A 12,797-nucleotide genomic window follows, 5' to 3' on the forward strand; every position below is an offset into this window, starting at 1 on the left:
AAATGACAGATGGAGGTGGACACTGAGAGAGAGCAATGCTGACAGATTGCCTTTGATCTGCTGCCTAAAATGACTATTATCCTGCTGTTTGAGAGGAGGTCGTGCATGTGTATATGTGTGCAGTATTTCATGTGTTCACGTGTGAGTGACAGACAGAAAATATTCATTAGTGTAGCCTTTTTCGAGGAGCAATGAGACAAACTGATGGCTAAAGGTCAAGGAGGAGATAAGGAAGAAATGGACCTGGAAAGAACTGAATCGGTAACTATTGTCGGAATGAATTAAGGTTAAAAAAAAGAGCAAGCACTACAAAAGGGAAGTAAAATAAACCACAGAAAATATGGAACTTAATTGGATATTTTTGAATGCTATTAAAGGTATTGATGTGCATTTAAGTAAATGAAATCTAGAAATCCCCCTCGTAAACTTCTCTGCCACTTCCTTCACCCTGTCGCCCAGCCTTAATGGCACCACTCCTTCCTAACATAAAGGCCTTTTAAGCTAAATACACCGCATAATTTTTCTTAGTATTTTTGACTGGCAACCCTTTTTGCAACTTCATTACACATGGTATAATTAGCCGTATAATTAGCACTTAAGCAAGAGTGGGTGGTGTTTGCTGATTATCATACTATGCGCAGCCTGTCATTTGTTGACACAGAATCAAAGAACTAGTTTTTCATCAGTAATGAGAGTGTTTGCTTTGTGAGCAACTGTCATTATGCACTGCATCTAAATTTGGATGAGCTTTGAACAGAATCATTCCTCATGTATTGCACTGGCGTGATCAATAAGAGCCAAATTATGTGTCAGGCTAAATTCCAGTGCAGTTTTCTGGATTCAGTCTGAAAACACTGAAGTGAGGTCAGTTTAATTAAGAGACCTGGAGAAGAAATAGAAAGTTAAGATTAAGAGTGCCTCTGTCTGTTTGTCTTGTGTCAATAAAGACTTGTCACTCAGCCCATATTGGTATTGATATATTGTCAATCCCGATGTACAGGATCTGGGAGCTGTTCATTCACACACACACACACACACACACACACACACACACACACACACACACACACACACACACACACACACACACACACACACACACACACACACACGGAAAGAGGGAGACAGCCTTCGTCTACTCATGGGCAGCTACCTGCTTTGACATGTTTTAGCTTCAGTATTTAATCTCTTACCTCTCATAGTTTATACCTGACTTTCCTATGAGCCCTCTCATGCAGACATTTTCCCTCTCTTCCTTTTGATCTGGAAATCCACTCAGGTGTACTATATATAAGTGCCTGCTTCTTCTCTCTAAGAGAGTTGATGGTACTCCTTCTTTAACCTTTGCTCATTGAGTCAAGGTAGACATCATAGTTGTAGCCACTGTATTTTCACCATACCTAAACTCAGCTTTCTCCTCTTTTTTCTCGCCTCCTTTCCCTCTGTAGCACCATCTCTTATCAGCGAACTGCGAGCAGAGAAGATCGAACAGAAGAGCATAACCTTGGTGTGGAGAGAGCCCTCTCATCCCAACAGCAGCCGGACTGGATATGAAGTCAAATACTATGAAAAGGTATATGTGCTGTTACTTCATCATAAATATCAGCTGAATTCAGTCTTATTTGTAGAGGAGGGGGGAAAAAAACACAAGTTTTACTGAAGAAAGTGGAAAAACTCCAGCAGAATCATGCTCTGGGAGGTTGGCCATCTACTTTCACCATGTGGGATGAAGGAAAAGCAAACATGAAAGACGTGCAAGCAATATAATAATAAATGCCCTGCAGGTTTGTTGGGACAGTAACTGCAGATCAGGAACATGCAGCTCCAGAGCCTGAGACAGATAAGATTACTATTAGATATGCACAGATCGGTGCAAAGAGAGAGAGGAAAGACTTAAAGGTACCAACTATAGTGGAAAGAACTCACAAAATGAATGACATGCATCATATGGAGTCCCTCAGAAGTACGTTGTTTTCTGGTGACTTTCTGATGCCCAACCAAATTTTCTAAACCCACTCCTCACTGCAGTAAAGCTGCGGTAAACTTTAATTTCTCTCGTGTTTGCTTGATATAAATAGCATTCAGCAACTCACTGGAGGAAAAGTTCAGCACTCTGGAGGTTCTTTCTTTGCCATTAGAATGAAGTGAGATATGTTCGTGGCTGATATTAAAGATCAAATTTACTTCTATAACAGGTTTATCAATATTAATAGCAAGAACAAGCAGTACAGAACCTGCTGTACAGAACAGAGTGCAGATAAACAGGGAGGCCGTGCCACTATAATAGACGTGTACCACACAGCTCTAACAGGCTTATGTTTCATGTTCATGTCTTATATTTTTTTATTAGTTTTTATTATTATTTCATGTTTGACTTTTTGTTTTTTAAACTAGTTTAGTTTCAGTTTTCAGAGATTTTCTTGTTTCAGCTGTTTGAGCTGGAGGTATATATGAAAAATCAGTACAGGTATTACAATAATAATCACCTCCATCAATGCCTCATCAGGCAAGTTGTAATAAAATTTACACCAAACCAACAAATATCAAAACTCTATATTTTTGTTTTGTTTTAAGATTTTTCCAAGTTCTGAAATCATTTCACTTGTGCTTTTTTTAATCTAGATTTTATTTGTATTTTCGTTACTAATTTTCTTTTTCACATGTACTATAATAGTACCATTGTATTGATGAAAGGACATTAAAGAGCTACTCTGAGAGGTCAAAATTATTCCCACAAAAGCCGAGATTGCTACATTTTAACACTCCCTACAGAATCACAGAAGGCCATATGTTCAAATGCAACCATTTATTGTTTCCAGAATTTTTTCAGAGTCATTCATAGCCCAGTTAATGTATAAATGAATATCTTTATTAATTTTTTTTTCTTTCATGAACACACGCTGTAATTTCATCTGCCGTGTCACGCTCATTTGCATAGCATAGCAGATTGCGACTAGTCTTTACAGTAAATCTGTCGTGGACATAAAATGACAGCTGTCACACTCACACTTGTCTATTTTCACACACTGTGTTTTCTGGCAATGCCAGGTCTTTGTGTTTGGCTGTGGCAAGCTCTCACCAGTTTTCACATTTTCTTCTCTTCCCTATGCTTCATCATATTTATTAAAGCTCCGCTCCTTGCTGCTCTACTCCCAGATCTTTATATGAAAAAAGAGAGACGGGAACAAATCTAGAAGAGAGGTGGGTGGGGAAAGATGCGGGGTAAAGAAGAGGTAACAAGAGGAATATTGTGGTGTACTTTGAAGGGATAAAAAGCTTTTGTGGTAACAGATAGAAAGAGAGGGGTGAAGAGGGTATTTGAGACAGAGGAAGATGGGGAAATGACTTGTTGGAAATATGCTTGTAAGACAGCGATAGAAAGAAATGAAAAAGCGCTTAGTGGGACTGCGTGTAGGGGAAGAAAAGCAGAATGTGGGAAACAGATGAGTAAAGAGAATTTAAGTGATAGAAGGAGTATAACTGACAGTAAGACAGGAAAATTGTTAAACAGCCATGAAATGAAAAGGTAATGCAGAAACCCGATTAAAGTTTAAGAAAGAAAAGCTTTGTTTAGTCAGCATGTTGCCTCTTTCTTTCTTTGTCTCTTTTACCACAGTGCACAGTCATCGTCTGAGCCCACATGGTGTTTAATGATATTTTAAAATCACTTGTTTAATTTAATGATTTGTTAAACATTTAAAAAATTGAACTATTTAAACTTGTAATTTGAATAATAATTAGAAAACATTATTGACAATAAGAACGATTAACACTGTTAATGACTAATGATGATTAATTCGGTGTATTCATTACTTGACTTTGGAAAGTGTCAGCTCAGAGTGCTGTTGTTGTTGCGCGCTTCAGATCTACATAGACTCCCAAAATTTTCCTCTTCAGTTCTCTCCTGTCAGCTCTTGTCACATAGCTTAGCTCACTCTGCAGGGTACGCTCATTATGCAGCAGCAACCGTTCTGTTTCTCAGTTAATCTCTTTTTATTTCAGTGTGTGTGTGTCATTCATCTGACTTTTCTGCTGTCTTTATTTCCTCCTCTGTGTTCACAAATGAACAAAACATAGAGATGTAGCAGCTCTCTATGTGGGCACGGTGGCTGCTTTATTCACATCATAATGCCACAATAATACCATAACATACGGATGCTTTGGGGGATTTTTTTTTTTTCCCCCATCACGCTCAGATAGGCTTTGTAGCATGCTAACATTTGCTACTGAGCTAGGCTAAAGCTGATGATGATGTGATATGTTTTATTGCTACTTTTTTTCAAAAAGCTCCATATAAAAATCTGACCTGCCGACCAAGATTAAGCTTAATAAGAAGCTTTTGGGAAGTCTAAGGAGCTTGGAAAGAAAAGCATCTGGACTTCTTTAAGTTGCTTGAAGACGTTTCACCTCTCATCCAAGAAGCTTCTTCAGTTCTAAGGTCAAATCATGGAGAGGCCCAGATTTAAGCCCTATAGGAGTGTCCCCCAAAGAGGCACAATGGACCTCCTATGGAACTGAACTGAAGAAGCTTCTCGGATGAGAGGTGAAACGTCTTCAAGCAACTTAAAGAAATCCAAGCTCCTTAGACTACAATGACCTTCACACACACGCTTTTGGGAAAAATTCCATTTTCATAAAAACCATCAGATCAACTTCATGCAGATGCTGCACAAAGTCAAGGAGTCGCCAAAAGCTTTAAAATTCATTGTTTGGGAACCAGAATCCGTGTCAATCATGGCAGACTTCTTATACTTGCTGTTTTAAATGGAGATGTTTTGCAAATAACATGCAAAACCAAGTATATTACAAAGCAAGTGTTGCAATTATTTGAATGTGTTACTCACTCAGCCCATTTTTCTGCATTGTAGAAGGTGTCACTCATTCTCATCAACAGATGAGCACCATATTTGTTTTTCTAAAAACTTTACACGGAGTCGCACTGTTACTGCCTTCTGGAATTTTTATAATTTATTCCCAAAGCAATGAGTAATGCTCCCTTATTAAAAGCAAGTTAAAAACTCCTAACTCGACGTGCCAAACTGTCTGACTCTTTGAAACACTGTCTCAATAAATGAAACATTACCGAAGCCTCTGATTTTGTTACAAAGTTGTCTTGCACATCTCCCAGAATTACAAACTGTGCCTCGGAAACGAATGATCCCTCTCACAAATGAATTCCTCCTACACGTCTAACTCCTCCACCTCTTCCTCTCCTGTTTCTCTCTTTTGTTGTTTTTTTCCCTCCCTCTTTCTCACTTCTCTTTCGATCTCTGCAGGAACAAAAGGATCAGAGTTATTCTACTGTGAAGACTGCCGCCACACGGATCAGTGTCAACAACCTTAAGCCCGGCACCACATATGTCTTCCTCATCCGCCCCTTCTCAACACCAGCTCCTTCCTCAGCCTTGTCTTCTTCCCCGCTCTCATCTTCCTCCTCTACGTCCTCTTCCTCTTCTACATCATCCTCCTCTTCATCCTCATCCTCGTCCCCGCCGCCCATTGATTACGGGGCGTACAGCACTCCCCTGGAGCTGCAGACACTTGGCGAGTGTGAGTAGCAGTTTTATTCCTCCTCCCCCTTCCCCTCCTTGATTTCTCTCCTTTCTCCCCACTCCCTTCTCTTAGACCAGGCAGATTGGGTAGGCGTTCGGTGCAGGCACCTGGCCAGCCCACACAATGAGGCATGCTGCTAGTGAGACAGATATGGGATGTGACTGTGTCTAAGATTATGTGTGAAGATTCAAGATATTAGCAGTAAGCCGTGAAATGTTTCTTCTTTGCGCCTGTTGATATAGTGTCCCTTATGCCACCTCAGGGTTTGGCTGGTATCCTTCTTGTTTCTTGCCTTGTACTTTTCACAAATATATTTTTTTCAACCATTGTATTTCTCCAGGAAGAGGAATGTTGAGAATTTATAGTATTATAGCGGTGTTGCTTCGCACCAGAGGGGTGCATTACTTTTGCAGAAACTTTTATAATGTGTGATCGAAACGTTTTGTGATTCCTTGATACAAATTTAGGCCCTACCTCCAGCACTCTCTGTGCTCCTGATCTGACCACTTGCAATTGTGACTTTATCATGGACCTCAAAATCGCATCTAGCTGAAAAATTAATCTCCGTATCAGAATGACTGACCATTGTCCAAGCTCTAATACAGCGAATTAGATCAGGAGTTCAGTCGGCACCATTAGGTGTCTAAAGCCTTGATTATACTCCGTTGTGGACACGGACAGCTGGAGACTCGATGACCGGGAAGCCATAATATCAATTCTCTGCTGACAAGTCTGCGCGGTCACAAAAAAACAGCCAAGCGCACAGACATCTGCACCGACCTTCGCGCTTCCCGTGTTATGACGACATTTTGTCACTCAGACCGAGCAGACCCGAGTGGACTCGTGGACGTGGAAAATATAACTGAGGCTTAAGGCAGAAAAATTGACACGAGTGATGTGAACTGTGCACATGCCATCATGCACCCTCTCACAGCGTTAAAACAGCTTCTGTCTTAGCCTCATACAAGTTTCTCCTCTTAAAAGAGTTTTGACACAGTAGACACAGTAGAATAGATTCAAATGTGTGAGTGGCTAAAAGCGGTGCTGACGTGCACGAAGACACTTCTTAAAGGTTTTGGCTGGCTGTCCAATTCAAGAAGTTTGTTTTTGTTATTCGTGGGTTCATAAAATCGCCCCACATACTGCATCACCAACTAACAAATCATACAGCTTATTACATTTATCTGTCAATTAACTTTGTGTGGGAGACGGTGAATATTAATCAACACTGACATTTAAGCCTAAACAGCTTGGAATTGTGCTTCCCACTCAGTTAAGAACTGACCAAATCATGCATTACATGCACGAAGGTAAAGTAACAATGAAAACAAAGGAAAGAAACTGTAGGAAAACACATCTCAACATGTCGTCCTGTCAACCTTAAACCTGCAATAAAAGCTTGAAAATTACTGCATTGTTTGTGGCTGGATGTTTGACTCTAACTGTGCTTTAAGGTGTAGTTTAAACTAAAATGCAGTTTGGATAAGTAACATGTTCATGAGAGGAACCAGGTGTAGGTAGTGTAAGAAAACAGGATGTAGCAGGCGCCCACTGCAACACAGACGAGTTCAGCGAGCTCTAAACATTTGAAACTAACATGGATGAGAAATATTTAAAATATGAAAATGTGCATAATTGTATGTCAGCTGATACACTAGAGTATAAAACAGCATCTAGAACAACTACTCAGTGACTGTAAAGATGAGGCTGTTCTGTTGATGTCAGTGCTTCTTGTTTACTAAAGCAAAAAAGATTTCTTCATAATTTGTCCTCAGCTCGTGTTCTTCTTCAGCTGAATGTCAGCAAGATCATGTGCACAAATGTCCCTGTGATTCTTTCCTAGGCTCATAACTGCTACTTATGTTGTTCGGTTAAGGTGTGTGTGTGTTTATATGTGTAATAACTACGTTTTGTTATTTGCAGTGGCACTGGCATCCAGTGAACAGAATCCGGTGGTGATCATTGTTGTCGTGTCTGTGGCTGCCCTCATTATGCTGCTCTCCATGGGAGCTGGACTGCTCATCTGGAGGAGGTAGATATGAATATACTGATGTAAACATGCACACAGTAGATTAAGTCCCTAGCCACTCCCTATGGTTCATGAAGGCCTTCCCAGATTTTAGTATCTTTTTACACACTTCGTACGCATCATAGACTCGGCTGCATATTAAGTTAACCATCACATGCAGCTCCATCTTAATCCAGATTATAGTAATCTGTCTGTAAGAGAGGATCCTGTAAAAGGACCATACATTAACAGTGATTCTGCGTTGTGCAGCCACGCTCACCATCGTTTAATATGCAACATAAAGACATCAGCTTGACAATTAGGTTCAGTTTGGGTCATTTTTAATGACACAATTTAGATAAGATAATTGTTATGATGGAATGTTTTTAAAAAATTGTAAAGTGGGGCATTGTGAGCATAGGTGTTTAAGTAATTAATTGGACTTTTAGTCCTCAGGTGATTAGTAGATGTTGCTGCACATTTCCCTGCAATGACTACATTGGTGCCACAGGCTCATGCATTGCAATATATTACTAAAGACAATGTAGGCAATCATAATAACTGACGAATACATATTAACATAACTTGCCAGACTTGAGTGTCTTGACTGTTAAACATTAAATGATTTTATGATATGGAAGCTGAATATCTTGTCGTGTAGTTACATGTTTTATTCAGCTGAGCAGACAAAGGGAGTGAGTGGATTTCTGCTTGTTCCAAACATTTTGCTCTTTGACTCATGCCCAACTCTGAATTCTACCATCTCACCTCAAATACGCCTACACAGTAACACACAGACTCGCAACTCTTACTGTACTCTCAATCATATATGCAGCACATGAGTAGAGGGCAAATATCTATTCCCACACAGTACACATGCACGCATATGTTTTTTTTCTTCTTCCATTTGGCTGCAATTCAACTGTTCAGTCTGTCCAGTGAGATTTTCCAACACATTGTGCAAAGATTTGTCTGTATAGCTTTTGTTCATCCTCTTTTCTTTCTCCGTACACACACACACACACACACACACACACACGGATACACTGATCTTCACTGAAGCTGCACTCTCAACCATACAAAGTAAAGTGGGCTTTTTCCACAGCTACACTCTCTGTATGTGTGTATAAAGAGGGGCTGTGTTATAGACACCACGACCAATTCAAGATCCAGACAAACGGGGCAATGATGGATTCAGCTGGGCGAAAAACTGGGTCCTGTTCATTCACAGCAGCGTCATACACATTGGTGGATATCAGTCAAACATTTTTAAAGGAAAATATAGGAATGGATGTACAAACATTCGCAGACATAGTCAAGTGAAGACAACAGCACTGTAGTAGGAAAAGCATAAAATTCAACAAGGTGCTTATTCTCAGTAGACACATACTCTGACACACACACAGCACAAGTATTTAAATAAATTCTTGCTTTGAGGAAGGCAGCATCATGCCCTTGTGCACAGCATCACAGTGAATAATAATGGTTATCTTACTCTTTTATTTCCATCACTGCATTCATTGCAAGTGGTCTCCATTGTTCATCGCTGCTGGACCATTAACTAGCTCTTCATGTTTTGCATAGAGACAAAGGGAGAATGGTGTGATGCCTCAATTACCATGTTCGTGTTCGCAAAGACAGCCAGCTTACAGCTATGGCTGGAGGGTCTCAGTTACATCGATCTGCCTGTTCACACAGACACATGCAAATGAGTTCCACTGCACACACATAAAGGCATGGATGGACACTGGCAGCGAAATGCATTTATGGCACATCACATTTATGGATGTGCCCTTGATGCTATGCACGGTCCTCAAACCTACTTCATTTTTCACTTTTAATATAGAGTGCGTTAGTTGTGCCTCTGTAATGGACATGGGGTTTGTCTCTCCCTCCTCTTAACCCCTTCTGTTCCTGCAGCTCTTAGAGTCCAAAAAAAAGGAAATTATTCCATTTTATTTATAAAGCGTCATATCAGGCCAAGTAAGGTAAAGACGCTACAATAATACAGAGAGAAAGCCAACTATTTGACAACCCCTTATGAGCAAGCATTTGGCAACAGTGGGAAGGGGAAACTCCCTTTTAACAGAGAGAAACCTCCAGCAGAACTTGGTGCAGCAAAGGTTTGAGGTGAGGGGATGGCGACAGGACCAGTGATTTTATTTTCTGTGAGTTGGTTTGAATTACCATATGTGGGTACACCACTACAACAGATCGTGCCATATTTTACCGCATAATTGGTGTATTTAACTTTCTGCATCGACTATTCTCTTAGTCTTTAGATCTCTTGTGTTGGACAACCTATAGCAGTCTACTGATTAAGTTTAATAGTCAAAGTTACTATTAATAAAACAACGAATATTTTAGCATTTCTGTACCAGAAGCCCTAGAATTGCTTCCCATTATCTTGCAATTTACGTATGCAAGAAAATTGCTTTAAGGCTCAATCAAATCTCAAAATAGTTGCTGATTGCTTTTATGGTAATACATTTACTGATGAACTGAGAAACTCTTGCAGCTCAGTCTCACCATTATAAAGATGTTATTTAAGCACAGGTTCATCATCAGTCATAGTCACTTACAGTGACATACAAATTATTATGAACTCTTATTAACATAAAGTGGTAATAAAAACAGATGAAAAGTGGAGGGGGCGTGATGAGATAAGAGAGGGTATTTTGTATTTTCTTCACTTTGAAACCTCACCTTGATGCTCTATCCTATCATTTACACACATACACACAGAATCCAGTGGTGCCTGACAGAGTTTGATAGAGCCAGAGTTCCAGGGCATTGCCCAAACATTCTCCAGGAAGCCCAGGCTTGACTGGTCAGTGCAAGGATTGTTTACCCTTCACCAGCCACACCAGCATGCGTTTCTGTGTCTTCTGATTGAATGTGTGCGTGTGTGTGTGTGCGTGTGTGTGTTTTGGTGTCTGGTGAGTGAGTTACAAGTTATCAAGAACAGAGGATGGAGAGGAGTTCAAGAAGAAAGAAAGAAAGAAGCAGGAAATTAAAGATGAGGGTCATTTCATAGGGCTGATGACACTTGGTGACACAGTAAAAAAAAAAGTAGGATTCAAAGGGGAAGAGATGGGGAAGCTAAGAAAAAAGGTCTCAAACACAGCAGTGTATAGGTGCATGCATATGTTGAACAGATCAGTGCTTTTATGTCTGGAAGTTACTTATGCATAAAGCCATTTTGTCAGTCTTGCTGTTTATTATTCACCAGATAGTGTTTAAATTAACACCTTTGTAAGTAATAACTTACAAATGAAGCTGAAACTATATTTGTCTTTATCTTTGTGTGAGAGTAGGTTTTAGAGTAACACTATTTATCTGCCCCAAGGGAGAGATACTTATGTGGTAGCAGGGCTCATCCGAGTAAAGCAAAACTCAGCAGTGGAATAAAGTGAATCTCATTATACTAATGGATAAAAGTTAAAGTGTTCTCTTTTTTTTTTTTTTTAAATTACCTAATTTTACGTGCATTTTGCCATACATATTGTAAATCTCCTCCGGCCTAATACCTCAGCTAGGATTCTATTCATGCTCTCTCACCTATTATTCTGCACCTGCATTATTCTAGGATATGTAGGCACGGAGTTGAAAGAGCTGACATGGAAGCAGCATAATTTACATGACATCCATCTTCTATTTTGTTTTAAAGTTCTCACCCTAAAGTGTGAGTGACTGTACCTAAAAATGTACAGCTGCATAAAAGTGCATGTTATTACTAATTTTATAATTATGATCGATTTTTGAAGTTGCCATAGAAATTGATTAAATTAAGCAAAAGCACACACAAAACCTATCAAACTATTCTGACATCCTCGACCAGCCAGCTGAGGCCTTTCTGTGTGGAGTTTGCATTTTCTTCCTCTGGGCAGCAACTTCCTCCCACAGTCCAAACACACACACACCAGGTCAACTGGTGATTCTAAATTGGCTGTAAGTGTGAATGTGAGCGTGGACGGCTGTCTGATGGGAGCCCTGCGTTCCCCGAATAACTCGGATTTTTTGTGTGTAACACCCCCTCAACTCCCACTCGGAAAGTTGAAGCAGAACAACGTACCCCCGAGTTATCAATCCAAGATGGCGGCACTGAACATAAACAATAGTAAAACTAAACTTTTAATCTGTACTGCCACTGTTTTGTATTTTCAACTCATTAAGTCATACGCAGAGCAGTGATTAGTCTTTATCTCTGAATATGTTTTTTAGCTCTAATAGCTCGACTATGCTAAGAATCCGCTAACTCGGGAATAATGTCGCTCACAAGTCCTGACATCTGAGTTCTGAGGTGTCTGGAACATGGCAAGAATCTTGGCCTGTGATATCTGCTTTAGCTCCCCTATGATGAAGATGAGGTAGATAATTAGAAGAAGATGGAAGGATGGACCTTTTAAAATAAGGCTACTTGGGTGTTTCGTTTGCAATGCTAAGGTTGTAGGAGCTTTAGCTTTATTGCCAGCCATAAGATGAGGTGAGATGATAGCATCAATAAATATTAAACATGTCCCCCACTTTGACAGGTATCAAGCTGTCACTCACTCTATCCACACATGACAAGGGAGTGGTTTTTAATTGGCTATCGATCAGATGCCAGGATAAGACGCATACATTCATCGGTGCCCTGGTTTCTTTTAGTCTTCTCCAGCTAACATAACCGGTTTTGCCAAAATGGTTAATCAGGGTACTAAAGGCTAGAAGTATATGATTTATAGAGAAAGTCTGTTTTTCTGCTTGATTCAGATTTTTGTTGTTGTTGTTGTTGTTGTTGTATAGAACATTTCTTTCTCTAAAACTATCTAAAAAAAAAAAAAAACCTCACTTAACCTATTCATTGCAATAACTATATGTCATACAACTAGAACAATCAACATTTTTGCTTCCATAGTTAATGCTATTCACATAACCAAAGGGAAAATCTACTAATTTGTTAAATATAGCAGCAAAATTTTAATGCAGTAGTTTTGCTAGTTGAGTTTTACAGATATTCTACATTAAGGTTTTTGCAAAGGTATTGAAACATGTCTTAAATAAACATTGTGTGGCATTTAAAACAGAAATTCCATCCACTTCATGCATATGACATAATATTAGGAAATGAAAATGCAGATTTGTGAAAAATAGAATTGTTGGCATAGCTCAATTAAATTGACAGGATTTCACAGATGTGAATAATGAAGTGTCAATCAACATGAAAAGTTTGTTTTCCCCCCTCCCAAAGAAC

At 39.5% G+C, this 12,797-nt stretch overlaps 1 protein-coding gene across 2 annotated transcripts in view; it reads left to right on the forward strand.

Moving 5' to 3' along the window:
- The window catches only part of epha10 (EPH receptor A10), a 164,506-nt gene that overhangs the window by 131,192 nt on the left and 20,517 nt on the right, over positions 1–12,797 (forward strand). For both annotated transcript variants that reach the window (XM_086280947.1, XM_086280946.1), the window contains exons 6-8: positions 1,449–1,573; positions 5,277–5,550; positions 7,477–7,585. In XM_086280947.1, the coding sequence (XP_086137073.1) occupies positions 1,449–1,573; positions 5,277–5,550; positions 7,477–7,585 (508 nt within the window). The remainder of the gene's footprint in view (positions 1–1,448; positions 1,574–5,276; positions 5,551–7,476; positions 7,586–12,797) is intronic.

Source organism: Aulonocara sp. 'chitande type north' Nkhata Bay, linkage group LG22 (assembly GCF_057382095.1).
Source record: "Aulonocara sp. 'chitande type north' Nkhata Bay isolate Kocher_YH1m ecotype deep benthic linkage group LG22, A_spYH_male_GT1.1, whole genome shotgun sequence".
Taxonomy (NCBI): domain Eukaryota; kingdom Metazoa; phylum Chordata; class Actinopteri; order Cichliformes; family Cichlidae; genus Aulonocara; species Aulonocara sp. 'chitande type north' Nkhata Bay.